Consider the following 27,673-nt stretch of genomic DNA (forward strand, 5'->3'; position numbering starts at 1 on the left):
GAGGGAAGGAAGAAACACGAGACTACGGTGACAGCCAACCACTCTAACCAGACCTGTTCTGGGGAATCTTTGCTGTTCAGATTCTTCACATTTTTCCACGTCACGCCAACTGTTCTATTCTTTTTTTTTTAAGTATATTTTTTTGGGGCTAGAGAGACAGGAAGCAAGTGGGAGAGAGAGGAGGGGTGGGATCGGGAAATGACCGGAGGTCTGTAGCCTGTAACTGTTCTATTCTGACAGTAGCCTATTTTGAATGCAATTTACGCCATTCTTTCTAGTCGTACCTAGTTAACTGGATTTGTAGTTCTATAGTCAGACACCGAACACACTGGCCCAATTCCCAAAGTCCGGAGTCACCGGCCCATTCTCAACCTCTCCTCGATCCTCCAGGCTCGTTCCCACTGATCTATAACTAGCACTGGATAGACTATCCCATTGATGCCGCCCCATCATTCTTTATCTAGATCAGTGGGAATGAAGACCGAGAAAGGAAGGAAGACATAGAAAGACGAATGAGCGGCACCCACATACTCACAGGGACCTTCTCATTAGTCTTTTTTTCTATCCTCCCTTCCTTCTATCCAGTGTTCTTTATAGATCAGTGGGAACAAGCCGAAGGAACGAGGAAGGAAGGAAGGGAGGATAGATTAAAAAGACGAATGAGAAGGGTCGACAGACTTTGCTGTGTGTCCTCACAAAATTCGTAAGGGCTTAGGGCTGTCCCAATGTCTCATTTCAAAGGGTGTGAAGGTTTGAGTACACACTTGCTGAGTCCTTTCAGTAGTCTGCATCGGTGCAGACTTCACCAAAGGGAATTACCCACCGTTCAAAGCATTGTGATGTTTACCGCAGAGACCAGAGGGAAATCCGAAAATTACAAAGGTAAACAACTGCACGACACACAAACAGCTTGTAAAAACAAGAGTTTGAAAGAATGTGGAATCAGGCAGCCATCTCCTGTGCCTTGGCCGTGTGAAAGGCAACCAAGCATCAGCCACATATTTATTTTGAAACGTCACCAAGGTAACATGTGATCTCGTGAAGTACTAGGCCTATCCCAAACCCGTTTATACCTACCTGAGCCTATGTAGGCTCACACACTCACTCAGCACCTGAGATCAATTAAATCTGTGTGTCTTTAGTCCTCAGGGCTCACTTTGGAATTCAGACACTGTGAAGGTCCAATGCTTTCTCAGTACTACAATGCCAACACCAGAAACCAGGTGGTTATGTCCCCTACTTTAGTGGCTGTATTTGTCTGGATTTCTAAAAGCATCACCTGCCATTGTCTTTGCTGACATCTTTTGTGCATCACAGTTGTGTTTTACTTCAAGTGTTCATCAAGATTTATGTTTAATAATATTTGGCAGGTGCTTTTAGGACATCTGGGTTATTTTCTTTTATTTACCACTAGATGACACTGTTTTGCATGATTGCTCAATTTGGTATACTTGTAAATACTAACATTCTCCTGCAATGCCATACCCATTTGGGAAGTATTTTAAACAGAAACACTTGCATGGTTTATTTCAATGTATTATTATTATTATTATTACTACTGTTATTATTATATGATATACAGTAACCAAGAAACATGAACAAGTCTTGGTTTGCATGGCTTAAAAAACGACTAATAGTCCACTAGGGGGAATGGAATCATTCTTACTGTAAAGGGCCTTATGTACACAAAAATAAAATCCAACATAGCCGTCAGATGGGATATTGATACGAGGTATTTTAAGCTAATCACTTGCGCTGTGCCCTTTCCATAGTACAAAGACTGAAGCCAACATCAATAGTTTCACCTAATGTAGGCCTGACATTGATCAAGGCCTCAGAAGCCCTCAAAAGCTTTCAGAAAAGAGTCGTTTCCAACTGTCTCTGTTCACCTGAATTTAACCTCTCCAGTGGCTGCCTTAAAACACAGCAAATGTGCTGACAAGAATTCCTGTATAAAATTAGTGCCAAGACGGTTCATTCCAAGAGTTTACAGATTCTAGTAAGAGTGATTCAAGCCCTTCTTCAGCTTATAATGGTAGACTTTGAAAAGAAAATATCACAGTTCTGATCACGCTACCAAGCTGTTACAAACGGAAAACTTCAACATTTTGACAGCGTGGTGTCAGAGCTTGCCAAAGAGCGCGTCCATACTGTAGTCACATCCATGAAAATACGGTAATGGATTCTCTGGATTTCAGAGTCCAGAATCCGACCTCAACATCCTCAGTGCAGTTAAGACTTTCTCTTTCTATCACTCACACACACTCACTCTCTCTCTCTCTCTCTCTCTCTCTCTCTCTCTCTTTCATGTAATGTCTTTCCAGTGACAGGAAAAGAAATATTACAAAAAAAACGATGTAGTTAGAAATGCATTATCAAGCTATTACGCTAAATCACCTTTGAGGATCACTCCCCTTTCATCAGCAGAGTGCCCTGGCAGGAGAGTAAAATGTCAGGGTTTAAAATATGGCTTAGGTATATCAGTAGGAGAGACAGAGACGAGGGAACACTGTACAGTTGCTTAGTAAGGAAGAACAACCTGGGCCTCATTCCCAAAGACTGTCCTTTCCGTTCCTGGCCTGGCCAGCTGTGTCGTTATTTATTACCACGGTGGCCACAAGGGGGCAGTGTTTGGCACTGCACGGCTCAGATCTTGCTGTTCTCCAGGTGCGTGTCGATGTGTTTGATGAGCGCGTCATCCGGGTAGTCGGTGGGGAAAGTCAGCTGGCACAGCGGGCAGCTGCGGGCTGTGTTCTCCTCTGTCTCCATCCACAGCTGCAGGACACACACACACACACACACACACACACACACACACACACACACACACACACACACACACACACACACACACACACACACACACACAGGGATTAGTCACACAACCCCACAGCAGCCAACTGCTACACAGCCAGTCTCCTGGTACAAATCTGGCCCAGAGGGGATGTAGTTAGTTTAGGACACTTTCATCAGTGGCATAAAATCATATTTGTTGCTCTTTAAAACGTTCTACATTGGATCATTTCTCCACTAAGAGCCCACTGATGGCATGCCACATCCCTAAGGTCTAATACAGAGTTTCCTCTCAAAGCGAAAGACTTGATCAAACTTAACAATCAATTTTACACATGGGTGTGATAAACACGTCAAAACTGCATTTAGAGGAGAGTTTTAGAAAATGATCAGCTTTGAAGGTGGATATTACTGCTTCAAATTTTAAGTCGACTAACATCCCACCACTCACATTGATGGAGGGCCATGACTGGGCATGGTCGGCAAGGAGATGCCCCTGCAGGTGGCAGGTGAGGGTGCTGGGTCCCTCCGGCGCGGGGAATGGCGGGCACGGGGGCAGGACGGCGCCCAGCGTTCTCGGCGGGCTGTGCACGGGCGACGGGCAGTGCCAGTCCTCCTCCTCGTCCGAGGACTGCGGCGGCGTGACCAGCGGCGCGGGCGCCAGCGTGGCCACCACGGAGGGGTCCTCCAGGCGGCACAGGTGCCGCATCTCCATCAGCGGGAACGCCAGCTCCAGCTCCAGCTCCAGGCCGCGGTGGTGGTGGTAGTGGTCGTGGTGCCGCGCCGGGCTGCCCCCCAGACTGCCCCCTAGACTGCCCCCCATGCCACCACCCAGGCTGCCCCCGTGGGCGGACGCGGGCCTGGTGCCGGCCAGAGATACCCTGGGCAGCCGCTGGTAGCCCCCGGCGCCGCTCATGGCGCGCGGCTTGGGCAGGGTGGCCACCGGGTCGCACAGCAGCCGGCCGTGGCTGGGATGGCGTCCGTGGGGCGTCGGGTCGGACATCTCGGAGTAGCTACGGCGGCCCTGGAAGCGCTCGCGCAGCCGGCTGGTGGGCGGGCGGCCGGTGTAGGAGGCGGGGCCTGTCGCCGTCGGGGGCGAGATGGGGGGCGAGGGCCGGAGACGGTCGTGGGAGGGGGACGGGCGCTGGGACGAGGGCGAGCAGCGCTGGGATGCAGGAGAGTGGCGAGAGACTGAAGAGAGAGAGAGAGAGAGAGAGAGAGAGGGAGGGAGGGAGGGAGAGAGAGAGAGAAAGAGAGAGAGAGGGAGAGAGAAAAAGAGAGAGGAAGAGAGAGAGACAAATAGAGAGAGAGAGAGAAACAGAGATATATATAGAGAGAGAGTGAGAGAAAGAGAGAGAGAGAAATAGAGGGAGAGAGAGAGAGAGCAAAACATCTAACATTAACATTACAACACCGCACAAAGGGATAGCAGGGCTGTAGGGCTACGGCGAGAGGACTGTGGGGAATGTAATAGAACTGCAGTGCTGATCTGGTTTGCAGGTAAAGATGGGGGCATTTAGAGGCCATAGATAAGATTACGGGGTATTTCTGGAGAAGGCACTTTAGGTTATGAGGGGGTATGTGGATGAGGTTCATTATAGAAGCAATATGATGAGGGGTATCTGAGGCTGCGATGCCTCAGGGGCTGGGGGGGAAACAGTGACTCATACTCATACTGCTATTTCCACCCGCTTCCTGCTGAGATAACTTTGCAACTGCGACTGATTCATTAATAAGTGATCTGATTAAAGCACTGCGTCTATCATGGAAATCCGGCTCTAGTCATCTCTGCGTCAATAGGACACCCCCGTGTTTATCATACGTCATATTACATCATATGTCATGGTAATTAATACACACTAAAATAAAATAAATATTCTTTTGACCAACTAATTATTGCGCCAATAATCAGATGATGGTGATGATGATTATCTGATGATTGTAATAGAGCAGCTTAATCATCACTGATTAAATGCTTGCAAAGAATGCCAACAAAAGTACTTGGACTATGTGTGTATGTGGAGATGGTGACTGAGTTGGTGTGAGTGTGTGTGTGTGTGTGTGTGTGTGTGTCTGACAGAGAGAGAGATAGGGATAGAGAGAGAGAGAGAGAGAGAGAGAGAGATACTGTGTTAGTGTATCTTTATTATGTGTGTGTGTGTGTGTGTGTGTGTGTGAGTGTGCATGCGTGCATGCACATGTGTGCGTGTCCGTCTGTCTGTCTGTCTGTGTGTGTGTGTGTGTGTGTGTGTGTGTGTGTGTGTGTGTGTGTGTGAGAGAGAGTTATCTTTATTCACCAACAGACCTGGGCTTTGCTGCTCTTGGGCAGTGTGCCTAAGGATCTCACTCTGTTTGGCAGCCAGAGAGCGAACTCGGCCCAGCTCCTCCGTGAGCTCAGTGTAGGCCAGAGCCAGATTCACTCTGAGAGGCCGAGACAGAGACAGATAGAGAGAGCGAGGGAGGAAGGAAGAGAGAGAGAGAGAGAAAAAGGAGAGAGAGAGTTAGAAAGATAGACAGAGAGGGAAGATAAAGAGAGATGAGAAAAGATCAGAGAAATGCAGAGGCAAAAAAAGAGAGCAAGTGAGATAGATAGAAAAAAGAGAAGGAAAAAAGAGAGAGAAAGATTGAAGCAGTGAGAGACCAAATAAAGTTAATCAAGAAAAGATTTGGGAGATAAAGAGAGAGGAGGAAGAGAGAGAATAGAGAGAGAAGAGGAAAAAGATTGGGATACAGAGAGGAGAAGAAGAAAAAAGGGATTACCATAAAATTATAGATTCAAAGGTTCAAAGAGATGACAGAATTGATGAAAGGAAGAGAACAAGAGAGAGAGAGAAAATAGGAAGATGGCAGACTAAAAAAAGAGAGCTCTCCCATCACTGCGTTTGATAACAAATTGCTGGGTCTTCCTGGCTAAGTGCCCTCTATGCTCCATTTACTGAATGTGAAACACTGTTAATTGCAGATGGATCCCGCACAAGGGAATCAATTGTCCTCAATGATTTACTGAAACTGTAAAAAGCCTGGAGCTCCAGCTTCTCACCAATCAAACTAATGAAGCACTTTCACAGGGCTCGGAAAGCATCATTTCAGTGGTGGGGATGCCCTTTCAGTGAGGAAAACATCTCCTAGCCAGACTACAATGGCCCTTAATGGTGGTTACTCATATGGTATTTATGGCTTCATAAGAGCATTCCCTGAAAGGCAAGGCAGTGAATAGCACAATCCAAGTTGTGTTTTTTCCCCATTATTACACTTATGATGTAAGAATGCTACATTTAAGCTTATTTTGTGACTAGCACTAAAAACACACTAACTACTCCAACCAACACACAAACGCAGCTAAAAATGCATCGAAATACAGTTGGAATATCAAAAAAAAGAAAGAAAACCAATTCAAGTTGAAGAATCAATTCTAAAACTGAAACAGAAAATGTCCCACAATTCAACAGGACATACTGTATATCACCAGAGTTATGATGATCAGGAGGAACACCCTGCACTTCAGCTATTAGATGTTTAACATGAGCGTTATGATGATCAGGAGGAACACCCTGCACTTCAGCTATTAGATGTTCAACATGAGCGTTATGATGATCAGGAGGAACACCCTGCACTTCAGCTATTAGATGTTTAACATGAGCGTTATGATGATCAGGAGGAACACCCTGCACTTCAGCTATTAGATGTTCAACATGAGCGTTATGATGATCAGGAGGAACACCCTGCACTTCAGCTATTAGATGTTCAACATGAGCGCTATGATGATCAGGAGAAACACCCTGCACTTCAGCTATAAGATGTTTAACATGAGCGCTATGATCATCAGGAGGAACACCCTGCACTTCAGGACCAGTACTCACTGTTCATCTCCTGCTTTCTTGATCCACTCCACGTCACAGTGTTCACAGGTCGTTGGTATTTCCTGCGGGACAAGTAAACATTGTAAATAGTGAATGTATAGTAAGTAGCAAACTTGTAGTGAGTCTGAGGCACTCAAAAAGGTATTTTTTATAAAAAGCCTTTACTAAACTTGGCTATTCATTAAAAATATGCCAACATGTTTCAGCCACAAATGGCCTTCCTCACTCCAGGATATACTAGTTTGTACAGTTAGTAGCCTAGTGAACAGACCAGCCACAGATGACCACGAATTATGTTGTCCATAGATCTCTGAAGTTCGCCTACAAAAACTTCAGAGGCCTATACACTAATCCAGCGCGAACTTTATGGGCGCTGCCATCTTGAATATCGCCATTACTGCGTGCCTGCGAGTGTGACGAGTGACACTTGCCTGTGCTTTTCAATGAAAGCATCCTGTCAGAGAATGTCTAACAAGAGATCCCGCTCATGAAAGAAAATGTCAGGTGAAAGGGAACATTGGATCAATGATGTCAGACTGTGCCAAAACTTACCAATGAAGGTAATTTATTAACAACATAAGGTATTAAGACGTGTATTAATGACAGCTAACCTCTGCAACAGCCGCCTATGGAACCAACGGGCTAATTTCTTAGCAGCCAGTCACGCAGTAATGGCGGTTTTGTGTTACTTCCGTGTTTCGCTGGATTAGTGTATAATGTGCACTGACTGATCCTCCCAGCGTACCAATCCACACACAAACATCTCAAAGTCAACCCTGGAGTGGCTCTCAAACTCTCTCCTCGATCCTCGATGCTCGGCCCTCCAGACTCGTTCCCACTGATCTATAACTAGCACTGGATAGACTATCCCATTGTTGCTGCCCCATCATTCTTTATCTAGATCAGTGAGAACGAGGACCGAGGAAGGAAGGGAGGATATATAAAACACGAATGAGAGGCACCCCTTGGTGTCTGCTGACCTGTCTCTGGCTCTCCTGTAGTTGCCGGATCTCTTCCTGGAGCCGCTCTAGCTCCGCCTTCAGCTCCTCCTCCCTGTGACACGCCCCCTGGGCCTCGTGCCTGGCCCCCTCAAGCTCCGCCTCCAGCCTCTGCACTTTGAGGTCAGACAGAGCGTCCAGGCTGTGGGAGCTCTGCAGAGTCGGCCCGCGGCACTCTGTGGCACACAGGGGTCAATAAAGAATCAGAAATAAGGGATAGATCCATACAAACACAAAAAGTGTAATTATTTATAATTTGATTAGTATTTGTAATCTATTATTAATTTAGATTCGATTGAACTTTATTGTCATTGTGCAGAGTACAAGTACAAAGACAAAGCAATGCAGTTAGATAGATAAACAGATAGATATTTTAAAAGTTATTATATGATAGATAAATAGATATTACTTTATATATGTATAATGCTATATATATATAGCTCTGGAAAAAATCAGGTGACCACAGCACATTTTTCTAATGTCATCCTATGTCATTTGAATGAGTTGACGGTCATATTCAAAATGAAAAGAGCACTGCAAATTTTCACATGACCATCAACTCATTCCACTGTCACTCAGCAACCGTAGGATGACATCAGAAAAATGTGCAGTGGTCTTTTTTTACACACACACACACACACACACATACCGGTGTAAATATACATATATATATATATGTGTGTTATAGATACATAGATACATAGGTAGATAGTAATAATGACACAAGTACAGAGAGGGATAGAAGGAGAGAAGGAGCGACGGAGGAAAACATGGAGATACTAACAGTGCGCATATCATACAGGAATAGTCCTTTGAAGTTGCAGGGGCTTAGTCACAGCAAACGTGTGAATTTGCTTTTTGTCACTCCACCAAAAGCAAGTCCCACTTGCTGAGGATTAAGGGTGAGAACAGCACACTGGGGTGTTTGCTGTTTCATAACGGGGCAGTCAAAGAGAGGTGTGAGGACTTAATTAACCTTGAGTGTTGCTTCTGCCTCGCGGTTAGCGCGGCAGCAATGTCAGTGAGCACACACACAGACTAATCTACTACCGAGAGCCTGTGTCCTGAGAGCTCTGGCAACATTATGACTTACAGTATATCTCCACTGCTGTGTAGCTGTAGGTATTGTCTGTCTTTGCTATGCAGCTGCTGCTGTGACTGTGGGCTGTGTGTGTGTGTGTGTGCGTGTGTGTATTTGAGCGTGTGTGTGTGTGTGTGTGTGTGTGTGTGTGTATTTGAGCATGTGTGTGTGTGTGCGCCTCTGTGTGTGTGTCTGAGTATGTGTGTGTGTGTGTGTGTAGCCGTGTGTGTGTAGCCGTGGCGTGTGTGTGTGTAGCCGTGTGTGTGTAGCCGTGTGTGTGCGCTTCCACTGACCACGAGGCACGTCCAGGCTGGTGTGCAGCTGCAGGAGGTGCATGTCTTTGGCGCGCACATGTGGATGTGCCTGTGGAGAGTCTTTGCCGCTGCGCACGCGAGGGCCCAGCTTCTGCAGCGAGTCGTCCCTCTGTCTCAGGGCCGCCTCCAGACCGTGGATACGCTCTACATGCTGCTCCGCCAAAGAAGTCTATACACACACACACACACACACACACACACACACACACACACACCATACATACATACACACACACACACACACACACACACACACACCATACATACACATGTGCACACACACATACAGTACACACACACACACAACACACATATACACACACACTCACACACACACATTCACATACAGGTTTCCTTTAGCTGATCAAACATATGGATGCACACACACACAATAAATAAACTGATTTATAATTGGCAGCAGTACTGTTGTTTACATGTACCAGATGCTGAGCTGGAGCATCACTGTAGCCCAGACAAATCACAAAACCAGGCCTGGGGAGGGAGCACAGGATAAATAATATACAAGACTCTGGAGCCCAGGCCATGAATAATACAGACTGTTTCCTTCGTGGATCAGTTGAAACGTGTTTCATTTGGATAGTTACAGTAGGGTTGATTATATATATAGGCTTTGCCGTTAACATGGTTAAAGGTTATGTGAATATTGTTAGTAAAAATGTATACTTTTTTTGCTAATGTCTGGCCATGAGAACAGTGAATTTCAGTGAATGGTGATAACAGAAAATTGGAAGAGTTAACCATCTCTTTGGGATTTCCCATATTTGTGAAAACAATGACTATACTGACTCATTTATATAGCACTTAACATGAAGTGAAGTAGTACTTATGAGCGCTTGTTATAAGGGGTGACAATGGATTATTGATCTATAATAATCCTTGATATGTATTTCAACAATGCTGCTAATTAGGATGTCCGCCTCTGAATACTGTGATAAATACTAAACTACAGTAGACATATTCACATGGCAGGTTAAGTAAATGATGCATACTGTAGACAGGCCTGACCAAATGTCTAAAAGATCACAAGTGTGAGCACAACATATCTCTCCGTGGGAAGTGTCGAATTTGTCGCCCTGTCTGGCAACACTTCATTCCTGGGACGTGAAAAGAGGGCAGGTGACATTGGCATCAGCCCGTTGTGTTGCAAGTGACCTATGGCGTCTCAAAAGTGTTGTGAGTGTCCAGTAGGAGGTGCTGTGTCTCACCATCGTGTCCAGGTCCCTCTGCACGTTACTCTTTTCCAGGTGGATCTTCTCATACGCCTGGATGACGTCCTCTAGCCTGTCCTCCCGCTCCTTGCTCTTCTGAAGCTTAAGCCAGAGAGTGGGGAAAGGCACACATGTCAGGCTAGTGGATTTAAAAGGTATCTAGTGATTTTGAAAGGTATTGACAAAAACATATTGGAAGTGTAGACAGAAGGTCAAATACCTGACACAAAACAATCCTGTGTGAATCAACGTATTCTCTGTGTTGGGGAAGTTACTTTATGGAATAGTGGGTCAAATGTCTTGTGTTAAGGAGGTGACAGCCAATTACCTCCAGTGTGAGAGACTTGAAATTGTGTTTGAGTTTCAGTTACCCACTGTGTTAAGGAGTTGTAGATGTGTTTGAATGGCAGTTACCCCCCATGTGAGGCAGTTGAAGTTGTGCTTGAATGGCAGTGACCTTCTACAGTATATGAGGACGGTGGTTGTATTTGAGTGGCAGTTACTTCCTGTGTGAGGGAGTTGAAATTGTGCTTGAGTGGCAGTTACTTCCTGTGTGAGGGAGTTGAAGTTGTGTTTGAGTGGCAATCACCTCCTGTTTGAGGGAGTTGAAGTTGTGTTTGAGTGGCAGTTATTTCCTGTATTAGTTGATGTTGTGTCTGAGTGGCAGTTACTTCCTGTGTGAGGGAGTTGAAGTTGTGTTTGAGTGGCAGTCACTTCCTGTGTGAGGGAGTTGATGTTGTGTTTGAATGGCAGTTACTTCCTGTATGAGGGAGTTGAAGTTGTGCTTGAGTGGCAGTTACCCCCTATGTGAGGGAGTTGACATTGTGCCTCAGTGGTAGTCACCCTGTGTGAGGGAGCTGAAGTTGTGTTTCAGTGGTGGTTACCTCCTGTGTGAGGGAGTTGATTTTCTGTTGCAGGCTGCTGCTGTCACTCATCATGAGACTGGATTCTTTGGGCTCACAGGAACAGCAGGGGCTCCGCTCCTCCCCAAACTCACTGATCATGGGAAACTACAGAGAGGGAAAGGAAAGAGAGAGACAGACAGAGAGAGAGAGATTGATGGGGTATGTAATGATATGTGCTCTTTTCATATATAAAAAAAATATAAGTTATATTATCAAGGGCAAAGAAAATATAGACTAGGAAGTAAGAGGATTTATTAAGGTGGGAACTAGAGGAGAAGAAAAGAAAAATAGAAGAAAAGAGAAATAGATCAAGAAGAGAGGAGAAGAGAAGAGAAGAGAGAGAACAGAAGAAAACAAGAGGAGGAGAGAAGAGGGCGAGGTCAGGTGAGTCTATCTGAGAAAAGGAGGGCTGTAGAGAGATGAAGGGGATGAAGTGAAGGAGAGGTCAGAGTAAAAATAAAACCAGAGTCAAATTTAGAAGTGTCACAAATTGATTTCTGACATTCAAGGTGAAAAAAGTAATCTTCCAGCTCCTCTATAAAAACCCTTTCTCAACAACAACAAATGATCTAGGCTTAAAGGTGCAGTCGGTGATTTGGTAGGAGGTTGTGTTTGCATAATATGTTTATATTTATGTGTTCAATTATTAGCAGACATTTTTGTTCAAGACTACATACATTATATTTTAACCAAGAACCAAACGAAACACACCAGGGAGGTAGCTCACCCCTCCCTTCAGTATTCCCAGAGACACTCCACACAGAGTTTCATTTTTGTTTGGGGGGCAAGGCTACCCCCACTTTGTTTGCTTCCAGTTTTTGGAGCCTGGGCTGCCTACAAAGATTGTTGTTGTTATTTTCTATTATTACTATTATTATTTTTTTTTTTTGCTGAATGTGACAAAAAATGTAACGGACTTGAAATTGCGTACTGCACCTCTAACACCCTTTTATTACAACCCAAATATATGGCATAATACCACATCATCTGAGGGCTTTAAGGGGTCTAAAACATGAAGCATCTCCTCTACAGAGAGATCATCTCTCTAGGCAGGACTCCCAAATGACTCCTGATAACGGTCACTCTTGGCTAAGTTGTGCTACTGTACATCCTCACCTTGACCTCGTAATTCTTGAGCTTGTGCTTGATGCTGATGTTCTCGCGCTCCAAGCTGGCCAGCCGAGTCTTGATGTCGTGGTAGGCGGCGGCCAGGGCGAAGTGCGAGGTGGGGTACATGTCTTCGGAGAGCGGCGAGCTGGACCAGCCCATCCCACAGCCGTCCTCTCGCAAACCCTCCACGCTTCCCAGGAGACTCAGCTCACTGCTGAACAGAGAGTCCATTACTCAGCTCCTGAGGGGGAGAGAGGGGGAGAGAGGGGGAGGAGGGAGGGGAGATGGGGGGAGGGGTGGAACGGAGAGTGAGATAGAGAGAGAGGAAGAGAGGGGGGGTATAGACAGAGTGGGGATGACAGGAAGGGGGAGGAAGGAGGGAGAGAGAGGGGGTATAGAGAGAGAGAGAGGATGACAGGAAGAGGGGAATAAGGAGAAAAAGGAAGAGCAATAGGTGTGGGAGAGAGATGGAGGAGAGAGTCCAAGACGGATAGAGGCAGAGTAAGAGAGAGAGAAAGAGAGAGAGTGTAGAGATAGAGAGAGGAAAATTAAGGAAGGGAGGAAATGAAAGAAAGAAAAAGAAAAAAATTGACAATAAAGAAAGCGATTAGAGAAACAATCCATCAATCATTTCATATGTGGTATTTCACACGTACACTAAGCTGACTGCTCTTATTCATGTTCAGGCTTTTAAAAGGAAGCCTTAAATAGGTCACCATGATGACTGTGCTCATGCAATCACTCAACCCAAAACATGAATAGCATTCTGGGTAGGCTGCTTATTTCTTCTCAGAATATGTCAAAACAAATCACCAATGCATTCCTAAGACACTATTTCAGCCTGTTTACCTCAGCCCATCGTCAAGGTGAGTGCTTTTCTAAATATACAGCCACGGTACTAAGAAGCCCCCGCATCACACACACATTGCTGTCCTCCAGTTTTTCAACAGATGGCACTGGACCCAGGTGTGACCCACTGCCAGTCTCACCAGGGAGGACACAGAGACCTCCTGCCCATATGGTGATGGATTGAGACTGACTAGGACTGCAACCATCCATGTTTTATGGGCAAAGGGGACACTGATCCCAAATGCACGGTAAGATGTTGTCCCACTCTTCTCAAGTGAACTGCAAAAGAGTCAAGGAATCTAATCTTTTTTTTCTCCTGTAAAAAAAGAGCAGTAAGAAGCTTGCTGATTTTTAAATGTTTCAATAATATTCAAGCTCAATCATTAAAATGAGACACCTGAAATCCTGAATTGTGACTACTACATCCATTTGTGTCTAAATGATGAGCAACCCAGTGTGTATTAACTTTTACCGTATTCGATAATCTACAGTATAGCGATCTATCAGCATTACATTCACATACATTTTCATCCACGTGCACCTTTTACATTACCTGTATGTTATATCAATTGTCTGTATATAATCTTTCTATTGCATATTAGTCAGGTAGAACTTTGTGGAATTTGGGCATAAGTGTGACATAAGGTACTAATGCAATTTTTTTGCATATATTGATAGTTTAGGGGGTGTCCTTTCAGAATCTGATGGGTGCCGCTCCGGCACCCTTGAGCATTTTCTTTAAAATGACATCATCTGCCACACCCCTTTTTTATCATAGAAAGTTGTCTAAATATACATTAACATATAAACCCATCATGTATGGTATCAAATTAAAGCTCTTCTCATGCAGGAATCAGCTTTGACCATCAAGAAGATGAAAAAAAATAGTTCAGGTCCCTTCAGAGAACAAAATACCATTTGCAAAGTGACCTTTAAGGTCAGATTACGTTCCTTATTGCCGCATAATAGCTGACTCTAAATCATGTCATATTTGGTATTAAATTGAATAAATGATGGAACTGCCATTTAGCCTAATCCAGTGATTCTTAACCACAGGGCCGCGGCCCAGACTTACGGTGATTCTTAACCAGAGGGCCGCAAGAAATGTTCAGTGTTGCACCTGTTGGCCGCAAGGGCCGCGGTACTGGGTAGATTATCAAATGAAGACATCAGAGATATGTAATGCATGAGACTTAATTCCATTCACCAGAGGTGGAAAAGTCCAGCTTCAGAAAGTAAAAGTCCTACCACATATCTGTGCCAACCATTCACTCAAACAAGCTGATTCTATTTAGCATAACTCTTCAGCCAGGTCAAGCAGCTAATTGATGAGATCACCTGTTAAGTGCACAGGTAGAACCAATACATGATTGGACTTTTACTTTCTGAAGCTGGAGTTTTCCACCTCTGCCATTCACCTTGTGGGTATATCCGTATCGAGGATATGTACTGCAAATGCTGCTAGCTACGTTAGCACATTGTCGTTATACCTATGCACTCACAAGAATCCTTACAAAACTGCTGGGATTCTGACACTACACATTTCACTAAAGGGGAGACTTGCCCAACGTGTTAGAATGAATGGATGTCCAGAAGTTCATCGCCAGAAAGCTACCATTAAGTGACTCCAGCCATGTCTAAAAACAAATACCGTTAACATAACCTAATGAAATTGCACTTGTGAAATGTCTACCAATAAATACAAAAATGTGCGCTTTTTGGATGTGAATGATGAATATTAAATGGGCCCCGGGCCACTTTCTACTATAACAAATGGGGCCTCAAGGTTGAAAAGGTTAAGAACCCCTGGCCTAATACATACAGGAATACAATCATTCAATAGTAATTCATTTTATTGTGAATATTATAGCAAGTCTGATGTATCCTAGTTAGTTAGCATGTTAGTTATAATTTCCCTTGAATCTGTCACTGAATTTGACAGCAATGTTGTGAGGTACTTCCCAGGTAGTTAAGCACATTAATTATGACTGTCCTTGGATTCCCCCCCAGAATTACAGAAAACAATATTTTTCATCCTATCATTCTTTTAATGCTTTAAGAATAGACACCAAACGGGGTAAAGACAGCTGTCTTCTCTCTATCCTGGTCACTCATAGTCACTTGAAAGTAACCCATGTCAGGTCCAAAGTGGGGAACAGCTGTGCCTTGCCCAGTGCATGAAGCGCCTCCTCTATCCGTGGAAGTGGGTATGCATCTTTGCACATGACCATGTTCAACTTTCTGTAGTCACAGCAAAAGCGCACACTCCCGTCTTTTTTTCGCACAATGACCACTGGCGATGCCCAGGGGCTGCTACTCTCTTTGCCCCACTATGTCCTGTACATGTCGCTTGAACTTTTGATCGGGTGGGTGTCACCAGTTTATATGTTATGTCATGTGTCACTGTAGTTGTGTAGCCATAGTCATTGTCGTGGCTTGAGAAGACATTCCCGTAGCTTTTCAACAGTGCACTAAGCTTTACATGCTCTGCCGAGTTAAGCTCTCCTGCAGCTACCTGTACTGGAAGAGGCATACATTGGTGTCCATCTTTGGTAGCGTGAACACTGTTCAACATGCATCAAACTCCACCACCTCTTTTGGACAGATCTTCTGTGGCTTGGACACCACAGCTACCCTGGCCCTGGGCATTAGTTTTATGGCCTTCTCACTGGTGTTCATAACCCTGACAGGGAGTTTTCCACCTGCTGCCTTTCCGAGTGTGTTGGCAACCAGAAGCCCCTTCTGGATGCTGATCTTTGGAGTGGCTTCCACCAGGAATGGCATTCCACTGTTGAAGGCACCAGCCTTCAATCACCTTCTCACTGTCAACACTGCCAACAAACGACGGACACTTGCCTCTGGTGGAGCAGCATTTTAATCCTTTTTGCATCCACACTCGGCAGAGAGGTCACTAGATCTTTGATGATGTTCATCCCCATAATGCCAGGGAGCCCATGTTTACATCTTTGCAACATCCAGATGGGTGTCTCTCAGTATGAAGCTGCACCACCGCTAAAGAGTGGTTCCAAAACACTCGACATCTGCTTCAAGACAACCAAGGACCAGCATGTTCAGTCCATAGGCTCCACCCAATGGGTGGACTTTAGCTGTTCCTCCCCAAAGTGTTCTCTAAAGTGAGACTCTTTGATGGTGGTGACCTCAAACCCACACTGTAAAAAATAAATGTGATATGTCAGGATTTTACTGTGTTTTTTTACAGATTTTGTCTGGAATAAATTATTTTTGGAAATGCCATTTATTTTACAAAAATAGACTGTGATTTCACATGTCAAATTTGAAACAACAAGAAATCACTGTAACAGTGAAAAACACTATATTCATGTTCTTTTACAAGAAACCCATCAGAAATGCATATATTTCTAATTGAAAAACGTTAAAAAAAATCTTTCGTAATTTCAAATGGTTTGAAACATTGAAACTATGTTGAAGCCTAATGTTTAAGTGATATTGAAAGTGTCCCCTCTGTTTTACGTTGAATCAACATTAGATTTTCAACTATACAGACACATGTGATCTTGTGAAGTGCTGTCCCAATCTCAAATACCTATCTGAGCCCATAGACCTCTGAAGTTCGCCTTAATAGGATCCAATGCTGCCAAATTTGCCCATATTTGGAGTTCCGGGTGTTAATTGAAGCCAACTGCCTATGGCAAGTTGCATAGACCTCTGAAGTTCGCCTACAAAAAGGATCCAAAGCTGCCATCTTTGCCCATATAAGGAGATCCGGGAGTTAATTGAAGCTAACTTCCTATGGCAAGTTGCATGGTAAGTTAGCTCTGGGGTAGCAAAGATCAAAGTGTGCCGTCTTCACCTACCGAAGATCACAGTATCCACTAGACGGCAGTGGACAAAACTGTGTAGTGAAAACGTCTGCATTTCCAATGTCATCATCCCCGCCAGAGTTCAACAGGTGCGATAATTGAAAATCCCCATGTTATTTTCCCATAGAAAAAATCTGATACCGGATCTCCTTATTTGGGCAAAGATGGTGGCTTTTTTGTAGGCGAACTTCAGAGGTCTATGAGGCCTCACACACTTAGCACCTGAGATCAATTAAGTCTTTAGTCCTTAGTCCTTAGGGCTCACATTGGCTGAATCCCAGTAGCCTACAGCAGTTAGGGATTATGGGTAAGTGTTAGTTTCTTGTTTATAATGTTTAATTTTTCCTCATTACTCTTTATTGTGGCTTTTTGGGATGTGCACTGTATGTCATAGAACAACTGATTGAACATTCCACAGAAAATGACTGTGTAAGGGATTTGTCAGGATAACCACTATAGAGAGGACCATGACTAAAATACATGGACATTTTGGAGTATATGTATGTTTCTTCTTGGGTGCAATGCGAAATTGAATACTTTTTCAATAGCATTCCTCTACCCCCTTGGCAGTGTCACAAAGTTGGGCACTCAATGCTTACTTGCATTACTGTATGTGTCTGCAGAGGCACTGCTGGAGAAACCCGGGCCCTACAATAATGTTAGTATTATTGCGGAAGGGTTTCTAACATATGGTGTTATTGGGGAGGGAGCTCTAAATATGCATTTGATGGGATTAAATGGAAATTAAAATTAAAATTAACAGTAAATTATTGCAATAGTAAACCCAATATCATGTTTTTCCACATTTTTGCGACATGTTTTGAAAGATGAATCACATTATTTTGTGTGTCATATACTGTTATATCACATAAAATATTAATTATAATACAACCAATATCCATGAAAACCAACTAATAACAGCACATTTCTGTAAATGTAAGCATTATTATCCGTAATACAACATTTATTAACCATATTTGTAGGTAATTTCATTGTTTTGAAATGTGAAAATGTTTCTAATTAAACATTAAAAACATGAAAATGAGGCAAAATCCTTTTAAAATTACAACTACAAACTGTATGTTAATTATGGAAAATAACCGTATTTTTACGAGAAAGTAATTTTCTGTTACTTCACAGTATTTTTTTGGTACCGCACAGTATTTTTTTGGCGCCCCAGCTGCCGGAAATTTACTGTTTTTTTAAGAGGTTTTTTTTTACAGTGCAGTGTCCCAAAGGCAGCTTGTCTTCACTCCAGAGATCATCAGGTCAACCGTCCAGCAGTGACCAAATGCATTTTGTTTCAGGAACTGGTCAGTCTGCCAGCCCACTCCTGACCATCGATTAACCAGGGGGCCTTGGTTCGCTCTCTGGTGGAGTATTCTGTGCACTGTCTGCCTCTCCTGGAGCATGTCTTTGCCGGGTGACTTGGCCATGACTGTTGACTGGTGTGACCGGACTCTCCACATGTGTAGCAGATGTACTGCCCTTCCTGGTCTCTTAATGGCTCTCTCTTTGGGTCACAAGGTGGTCGTCTGCTTCAGGGATCCATTGCAAAGGTGATGAGCAGTGTGCAAATAAAAATTCGACTTTCAGTGGAGGATACTGATGACAGCGAGGGAGAAATGTCTGATTGAATAAATGTTCTTTGGAGGAGACATTTGATGTTTGTGATGTGTACAAGGCCAGCCTGGCAACATGTTCTTGATATAATTTAGTTGCTTTCAGAAATCTGTGATAAAGTATTAACTTTGTCTATTTGATTAATTGGTGAGGGTTGATACAATTTGTTGCTCAGCCGACCATTTCAGAGGTGTGACCGTACCAGATTTTACAGTTATTATGTTCTCTGGAGGGATAATTTTTAGCATTTTTTAAATTGACATCATTGATTTGTGTTTGAGAAGAGCTTTCATTTGATACCATACATGATGGGTTTTATACAGTAATGTGAGTCTAGTTCTTTTTTTATGGTCAACAAAAGGGGGCGTGGCAGATTATGTCATTAAAAACAATTTTTTTCATTCTTTTGATGGTCAAAGCTGATTCCTGCATGAGAAGAGCTTTAATTTGATACCATACATGATGGGTTTATATGTTAATGTATATTTAGACGACTTTCTATGATCAAAAAGGGGTGTGGCAGATGATGTCATTTTAAGGAAAATGCTCAAGGGTGCCGGAGCGGCACCCGTCAGATTCTGAAAGGACACCCCCTAAACTATCAATTTATGCAAAAAAATTGCATTAGTACCTTATGTCACACCTATCCTGGGGTTCTACCTGACTATATAGTTCTTGTCTTGAGTCAGCAACTTTCAACATCAAACTCCTTGTATCCACATACCTTGCCAACAAACCTGACTTGGATTCTGATCGAATTCAGTGATTTAATCTCACTGCACACTTCAAACCTAAACTGGTTACTTGGCACCCATACCAGCACACTCTAGCGTTTGGCCGACAGAACAATGGGCAGATCTCATTGCTTCCTGGTGTCACAAACACTCCTCTCCTCTCCTGTCTGGACACTTCCCCTGACTGATTGACTGACTCCAGCCAATGGCAGCTAAGTTCAAAATGACAACATCCTATGAGGATTGGACTTTTCATGGGCCCTCTCTGGCGATTGGACCGACCAATGAAGTGTGTGTGTGTGTGTGTGTGTGTGTGTGTGTCCCGTGTATGTGGGCAAGTCGGCATGGCTGATGCTACGCCCAGACAGACAGAAGACAGACAGGGGGAGGCTGTAGTTTTGGCACTGCCTCCACTCCTGGCACCACAGGGGAGCAGTCTGTTTCAGCACCATGGCCAGCTACACCGCAGCGCCAGCCAAAAAAAAGACATGCAGCTTGTGCATGAGGCTGTGATTCTCCATCCCACAGCAGGGGGGCGCTAATGAGGCTCAAACGACAAGACGCTGAGCCGTTGGCACGGCTAACAGACTGTCGGAGCCAGATGCACTGAGGTGAGCCGGGCGTGGCGATTGTGCCAAGCAACGCCAACACGGGTTCCCGGTTTCTAACACGCCCACTGATGTCTTACTAGTGGCACTAATGTAGCAAGTGATGTTACTTCATCTAAAAGAGACGAAAGGGGCTGTTCACACCAAGAACGAAAACTATAGTGATAACTAAAAAAATATGAAATGGAAATGAAAGACGACGTTCACACCTAAACTATACCAATAACGACATGAAGAACGATATCATTGGGGATCGTTTTCAGAACGATTTTGAGAACGATAAAGTTAACAGACAATCAGAACCCTTCACATTTTCACCATCATAAGGAGAGACTTTGCCTATCGTTGGTCCGTGTGGACGCTTTTACCATTATGGTTATAGTTACAGTAACATCCTTATAGTTTTCGTTATGGCTCTTGGTGTGAACGACCCTTAAGTGATGAATAACGCGACTTCAGAGGCTCTTCACACTCCTAAGGCTTTTCATCATACCTTCTTTATTCACCTTTAATGAGATAAAAAAGTCAGGGTATTCAGAAGGTATTCATGATGTTGTCAGCATGATAGATATACGCACAGACGTGTGAGTCAAATACAAACACATAGAGAACGCGTACACTCTCTGCGTACTGAGTAACAATGCCTTTAAACCAATGCTGATGTCCTACCCTAGACTCTCAACTGACCCTTTGGCTAAAATCCACTTATGACATTTTCTCTGGCTTTTCACCCCCCTGTTGTTGATAGTCACATAGAAACCCCTGTGGTGCCATGCCCCCCCCCTACCCATCACCACCACACATAAACACACACACACACACACACACACACACATAGCAAGCGTGAGACAATGACGCAAACATTCACACACACACACACACACACACACACACACACACACACACACACACATACACACACAAGCACATACACAGAGAGTGACACACACACACACAAAGCAAGAGAGAGAGAGACACACACACACACTTGCATACACACTCACAAACATACAGTAAGAATGACACACACAGAGACAGACACACACACACACGCTGAGAGAGAGAGAGAGACACACACACACACAGACACACACACAGACACACACACAAACACACACACACACACACACACACACACAGACACACATACACACACACACACACAAACACACACTTGTAAGCCCAGGGCCCTTCTCGGCTTTGACTGGAGTGGGCGGCACCTCCTCGTCCACCCACAAGCCCACTGAGAATGTCCGCTTTCAAGAGCCAGCATCAAATGCGCCGCGTGAGCACCGGCGGGGAGCGAGCGAACGAGCGAACGAACAAGCGAACGAGCGAGCGAACGAGCGAACGAACGAACGGTGAGCTGAGCTGCACAGCGAGATGCAGGACGAGCAGGAATGCTGGTGGAAGCCTGCGTGTTTCTGCATCCTCCATGACTTATTCATCGCCTGAGGGGACAGAGACGGGGGAGCGGAAAGCGAGGCAAAGGGAGGAACTCCAGAGAGCTCGAGAGGATGTTTAGTGCAGAAACCTGGGCTTAGGTGGCTCTGGAGTACTTAAAGTAGTTTGAGTGTGAGGTGATCTTTAAGAGTATGTGCTTGTGCATTTGTACATGTGTCTGTGTGTGTGTGTGTGTGTGTGTGTGTGTGTGTGTGTGTGTGTGTGTGTGTGTGTGTGTGTGTGTGTGTGTGTGTGCGTGTGAGTTTGCGCATGTGTGTGTGTGTGTGTGTGTGTTTTGGTGAGGATGTGTGTGTGTGTGTGAGAGAGAGAGAGGGAGCGAGAGAGAGAGAGAGAAAGAGGATATATGTGTGTGTGTGTATGTGTGATGCTGTGTGTGAGGATTTGAAGTGGATGATAATTTGAGCTGCATATAAATTACTTTGATTTAGATCTGTGCAGATTGTGTAGGTTTGTGTGCAGCAAGGTTGGCCCTTACTGTGGTTGCCTTTTGACTGCAGCCAGAAAGTGCAGCAAGTGTTTTAAGATTTTGGCAAGCTTTAAAACTCTGTTGATTCATGTGCTGCTGGGTCTGTATCCTGCAAGTGGATTATGGATGTTGCTAGACTAGGGGGCAGTAGTTCAGTACTAAGAATAGATTAAAATATTAAAGAGAAAACTTCCCTCACGATCCCTCACACACATACACACACACACACACACACACACACACACACACACACACACACACACACACACACACACACACACACACACACACAGACCAGTGTGTACATCTACAAACATGTATGGTGATAACACAGACATTAACGTACACATAATATTCCCCTTCCTCAAACACACATACTTAAATACAACACATTAGGGCTGTGTATTGGCAAGGACCTCACAATACAATATGCATCACCACACATGGATTACGATACTACAATACATCACGATATATTGTGATACAATAAATATGGCAATATATTGCAATACTTTTGAGACTTCACTTTTAGACTTTATAGACATTTTTACATGGCCTAATGCTTGGGGCAGTGACGATATGCATATGATGTATTGCGTAACTGGCGAACTGGCAATTTGATATCCTATATCAAAAGCACCGCCCTATAACATACAGTATGCAAAAATACACTTCCTCTCTCTCACACACACACAAACACACATACTGTATGTACACGCACATGCAAACACAATAAAACACACACACACACTCTTAAACAATACACAAGCACACACAGGCACACAAACACATAGACGCACACACACACACGCACACACACACACGAGATTAGCTCTAGAAAGAAAGGTGATGAAATGCAGGGCCGGAATGTGAGGGTGTGAGTAACCAGGCCAGTTACCCTGGGCCCCATCAGCCTGAGGGCGGACACTGAAGGCCCATATGTTAACGTCACATGGCTAATCCATATATTAATGGGCTTGCGTACCAGCAAAATGGACCTTGTGTGCTCTTTTCATTCTATCCTCCCTCATCCTCTCCTCCCTCTTTCTCTCATTCTCTTGGTTCCACTCTCTACTTCTCTCTCTTCTCATATACATACACACACACACACAAACACACACACATATGATTCTGCCCTCAAGCAACCCTCTCTCCTCAAACCGGATATTTCAGTCTTGTGACATACGTCAATAAACCATTCCATGGCCACTGGACGCATAGTGCACTTACTGCACAAAGCAAGCTCTGTCTCCTGCTGCCGAAGCAGAGAGAGAGAGAGAGAGAGAGAGAGAAAGAGCTCAATCTGTTTGGTTCTTCCAAACGCCACTTAATGACATCAGGTCAAGGTAGCATGACATGAACACCTCCGCTGAACCACCTGGGCAGTCTGACCCAAGCAGACCCCTTGAAATAGACTACCTCCCATTTCCAGAGCCAGAGTGTCTCCCCTGGTGGGTTAAATGAAAGAGGGTCTTTATGTCCTTTCTGACACCATAAAGTATGCACTCAAGGTCTTTAATATGGCCCATTGCGTTAAGCCATTTATGACTTATCCATGACCTTTCCTCCCGATAGAGAGAGAGAGAAAGGAAGGTGGTATAAGTGAGTGACAGAGAGAGAGAGAGAGAGAGAGAGAGAGAGAGAGAGAGAGAGGGAGAGAGAGAGATTGGTATTGGGGTTGGGGATGTGAAACCTATTACTGGAGTGCAAGCTGCAGAAAGCAATTTTGTCAACGTTTGCGGAAAACACCACCTTTTCTTCCATTTCACAAACTGCTTCCAATGTTATGTTGTGCCAGACTGGTGGGTGAGGGAACTTTCTCATGACATTTTTAATTAAACGCAGCACTTTGAGCAGGTGGCAGGGGCATGCATGGGCACGGGTGACGCAAAAGCTCCTCTCCCACAGGATGGCTGTGTGTGAGGGAGCAATTCTTCAGATTGACTCCAATGAGGAACTCCAATGGATGGAGTTCGACATATGATGATGGCGGTCGAAAATACAGTCAATCTTTCATTCATTCCTTCTCCAGTCAAAGAAACTTTAACTAGAAATGTCCACCATTCCAACTGAGGTCCCTTAGAGGTTGCGAACAGTTAGTGATAAATGTAGGCCTTCACTTTCTTCCGAGGTATTTTTAAAAGCAATTACATAAATGTAAACAGTGAATGTCATGTGGGGCAAAAAGTCTGAATGCCAGTCATGCCAACAATCATATAACTAAAAGTTATCTGGTTCTTTCTCTAGTCAGGGTCATGTTGTCTGTACAGTATTCAGAGTTATAATGTGGGTGACGGCTGCATTCACCCGCGCTAGTGGAAAGTGAATTATTCACGGTCAACTGTGAGACGATCCCTTTGTGAACACAAAGACATCCTTTTTTTTTTTTTTTTTTTTTTACCATGACCATGGTCGTCCCTGGCAAGCAAAGGAAATGGTGTTGCAGTGGAAGCTGAATGGCAGAATGACAGGAGCAGTGGAATCAGTATATGAAAATACCAATTTTATCTGCATCCCACAGACTACAGTAGCTAAGGCTAATTTAATGCGGTGTCAACTTCTGTACCACACGCCTAAATGACTTCCGACCCCAGGGCCGCGGGATAACACCTCGCTGTAAAATTATTAAACAAATACACAAAACTCAACGGTGGCGTGCATTTGTTTTGACTCGAGGTTATGTGACATGAACTTGAATCCGCGGCATCAAAACTTCCTATCCGACGGCAACCCAGGGCTCGCTAGTTGGCACAGGACAGAGTAGCTGTCCATAGACTTGTGGTGCTGATCTATCATTCTTATGTGCATCTCCTGGCTGTGGACATTGTCCATTACAGCTCAAACAATCTGTCACTAACCCTGACAACATTTCATACAAACGTGTGATTCAGTCTAAGTGGACTGTGATCCAAACGATTCATTTGCAACGAGAACTGACTGATCAAAAACCACATCGTATTCGATGAGGCAGGACAGCAGAGATCGGTCAACATAACTCATCCCGTCAAGCGATGTCAGGACTAACAATGAGATAAACAACCGAACGCTTCTATCAGTCAGACGTCGTTGAGTCATTCCAGCCTTTCTGTGTCAACTCGTTTTTTTCTGGTGTTAAGTACTGCCATTCATTCATACAATATGGCTGAGTATGGGATATGTGACGCTCGCTTGGCTGTCCACCACGCTCGTTTGCTAGCTCGCTCGCCCGCTTAGATTCCCAATAACCCCAAAGCCCATGCGCTTGAAATGCCTGGTTGAGGACAAACACCTGATAACACATGAACATGCATTCAATCCCCAAACCACTGTGTACTCACGCTTCTCCGCGGTAGAGTCTGTGAGATCCATGACGAGAAAGCGGGTCAGTGTTCTTCTTTCGGTATGTGTTCCTGCACTGGCTCGACTCTCCCTGCTACTTGTGACGCCCCCAACCCCCCAGCTCAACAATCTACGCCTACAGTCAGCCAGACTATTCTCCAGCAGCGAGGAAAACGCAGGCTTCTCGATAGCACTTTGCAGCGCAAAAGCGAGCCTGTGGATGAATGCATTAAATCGAATGCATGAAAGCGACAGGCTTAAGCTACAAGCTGCCCTGCAGTCGTTTGAGAAAGAGAAAACAGATCACTCATTCCACTCATCAATGGTTTTGCGTCGCAGGTTGCATAACTGTCAGCATAAGCAAACATATTTCATTCTTGCCACGGTAAGTGATGACGTCACGCTGTAATTGGATTGTCCTTCAAGGAGAGATGTATGACTGATTTATGGTGAAAAATGGCAGTGCAGCTTACAAAGGCTATTCTTTCCCCATCTATTCGCATGTATAGGTTATGTAAATACTACTTTATAGTGTAATGTTCTTATTCATGGTGAATATGTTCAGATTAAACTGTGCAAATGAACCGGGTATGAAGGAATGTCTGATTGAATGAATAACTAAATGAATGAATGAATGAATGAATGAATGAACGAATGAATGAACGAATGGGTGGATGAATTACCAGTAATAGCATTACATTGCACACATACTTTACGACAACAGCAATAATTGAATCATAAATCATACCACAATTGATGATGAAATACTAGGGAGGATCGAATGTTGACAAACAATTTTACATTCAGTTTCAATGACACCATGAATATTTCAGTGCTAAGTTGATGGACATGGACAATGGGCATTTAACAAAAGTTGTCTGAATAGGCTAATTAAAATGTCATGTATCCAGGAAAATTGATTGTTTACATTTTGTCCTCAGACATTACTTTTATTTAGGTCTCTACAAAATGTCTCTTTCTAGTTTGGCACATATTGTCATATAGTTCATGCTACTATTCTTTTCATGAGATGTATGTAGTTGCATGCATGCTGTCTATCACACACACTCCACCGTAAAAGACATTTTACAGGGCTTTCAGTATCTCTTTAGAATTATTCTTCAGCAAGTCTTCAGCAATTATGAAACAAACTGTAGTCTGAAGAATGTGTAGGCTACATTCATGTTTATTATCTGTTTGTAAAGGTTAGCTGGACCAACCGTTTTAAGGTTAATACAAAAACTGCACCCATGATGATGCTAGGGTTGGAAATGTTTCCTGATGGAGGGTCTGGTGACATTCACTTCATGAAGTGAATGAGTCTGGTGACACCTGGAGGGCTCCCAGTTCACTTGTATAACATATTGTACCTGTTATAAAACTTTGCCTGAAGACACCATTGATTCCCCAGCTTCTATCAGTATGCACACTGCTAAACTCTTGCCAAGAAAAAGTTATTTTTTAGATTTCAAAAGTTTTTTGTTTCCAACTTTAAGCATAGTATCAATGATATCAATGCAGGCCTACTACTAGTTAACCTTTCAGGAAGGTCTAAGGACTTGGTAAAAGCTTGGTAGTACACATTCTTTTTTTGCATGGATCCAAGTATGCAGAGATTTTTTCCCTAGATATTTTACAGATACTTTTCTGGCACCTTAGTGTTTGAAAGTGCAGAGTACTACTTTAGACTTGTTAACCTTTTGAAATAGCCTACTTCTTTTTTTCTTTTTTTTAAATTCAGATTCCATGTCATTTTTTCAAAGACATTTCTCTTAGAGCAACATTTTATTAATCACATAAAGAGGACTTCTGCAATCTCAAGTTCAGTGTCATAAAGAAGGCTAATCAGTTTTGCCCCCACTAGATGGAAGCATTAGCATAGTAATAGTAATAGTTCCACCATAGTCCACCCAATGGATTGCTTAGACTGAGTGCAGAGAATAGCAAGTTTTGGCTTGGCTGGCCATGGTCCTGGGATGCCAACAACAGCGGAGATCACATGCGAGTGATGTCCGCTAACACCTCCTATGGATGAGGGATAATTTAGCTAATAGTGAAATGGAGGAGTAAGGGAGGAGGTGGGAGGCCTTGCATTGCCTACAAACGGAAGTGAGGTGTGTGATGTCTGTCAATCAACTCTATGAGCTCCTCCTGCACTTTGTTTAGAAAACCATCATTTGTAAGATGCGCCATTCAGTGTAAACACAAACAACAGAGCAGCAATGCCACCGCATACTATTTGTATCACTCATATGGTTACTGCATGATCGCTTTGCATGATTTATTCACTAAATTAAATCAGACTGTTCTCTTAGGTAGGTCTGCACAACAGATTTTTTTTCCTGATGTTTGTTCCATGCAAATTACTGATCTTAGGCTTAGGCCAATATGCACACCATTCAAAAGTGTGTCTTTTACCGTGAACATTTTTGGTAGGTGACATCTCTACTGCAGTGCTATGTTACCCTTTAAGATTTTT

The 27,673-nt window shown here is 43.9% G+C and overlaps 1 protein-coding gene across 1 annotated transcript; it reads right to left on the minus strand.

Annotated features, from left to right (window-relative positions):
* Positions 1-978: 978 nt before the first annotated feature.
* LOC134075974 (TANK-binding kinase 1-binding protein 1-like) lies at positions 979-25,248 on the minus strand. The gene is made up of 10 exons (XM_062530997.1): positions 25,194-25,248; positions 12,297-12,531; positions 11,160-11,285; positions 10,273-10,377; positions 9,026-9,215; positions 7,634-7,827; positions 6,654-6,715; positions 5,099-5,214; positions 3,245-3,984; positions 979-2,775 (listed from the first exon to the last, which is right to left on the minus strand). Exons 2-10 carry the CDS (start codon positions 12,519-12,521, stop codon positions 2,647-2,649), a joined length of 1,887 nt encoding a protein of 628 aa, XP_062386981.1. The 5' UTR covers positions 12,522-12,531; positions 25,194-25,248; the 3' UTR covers positions 979-2,646.
* Between the last annotated feature and the right edge of the window lie 2,425 nt (positions 25,249-27,673).

Source organism: Sardina pilchardus, chromosome 3 (assembly GCF_963854185.1).
Source record: "Sardina pilchardus chromosome 3, fSarPil1.1, whole genome shotgun sequence".
Classification (NCBI taxonomy): domain Eukaryota; kingdom Metazoa; phylum Chordata; class Actinopteri; order Clupeiformes; family Clupeidae; genus Sardina; species Sardina pilchardus.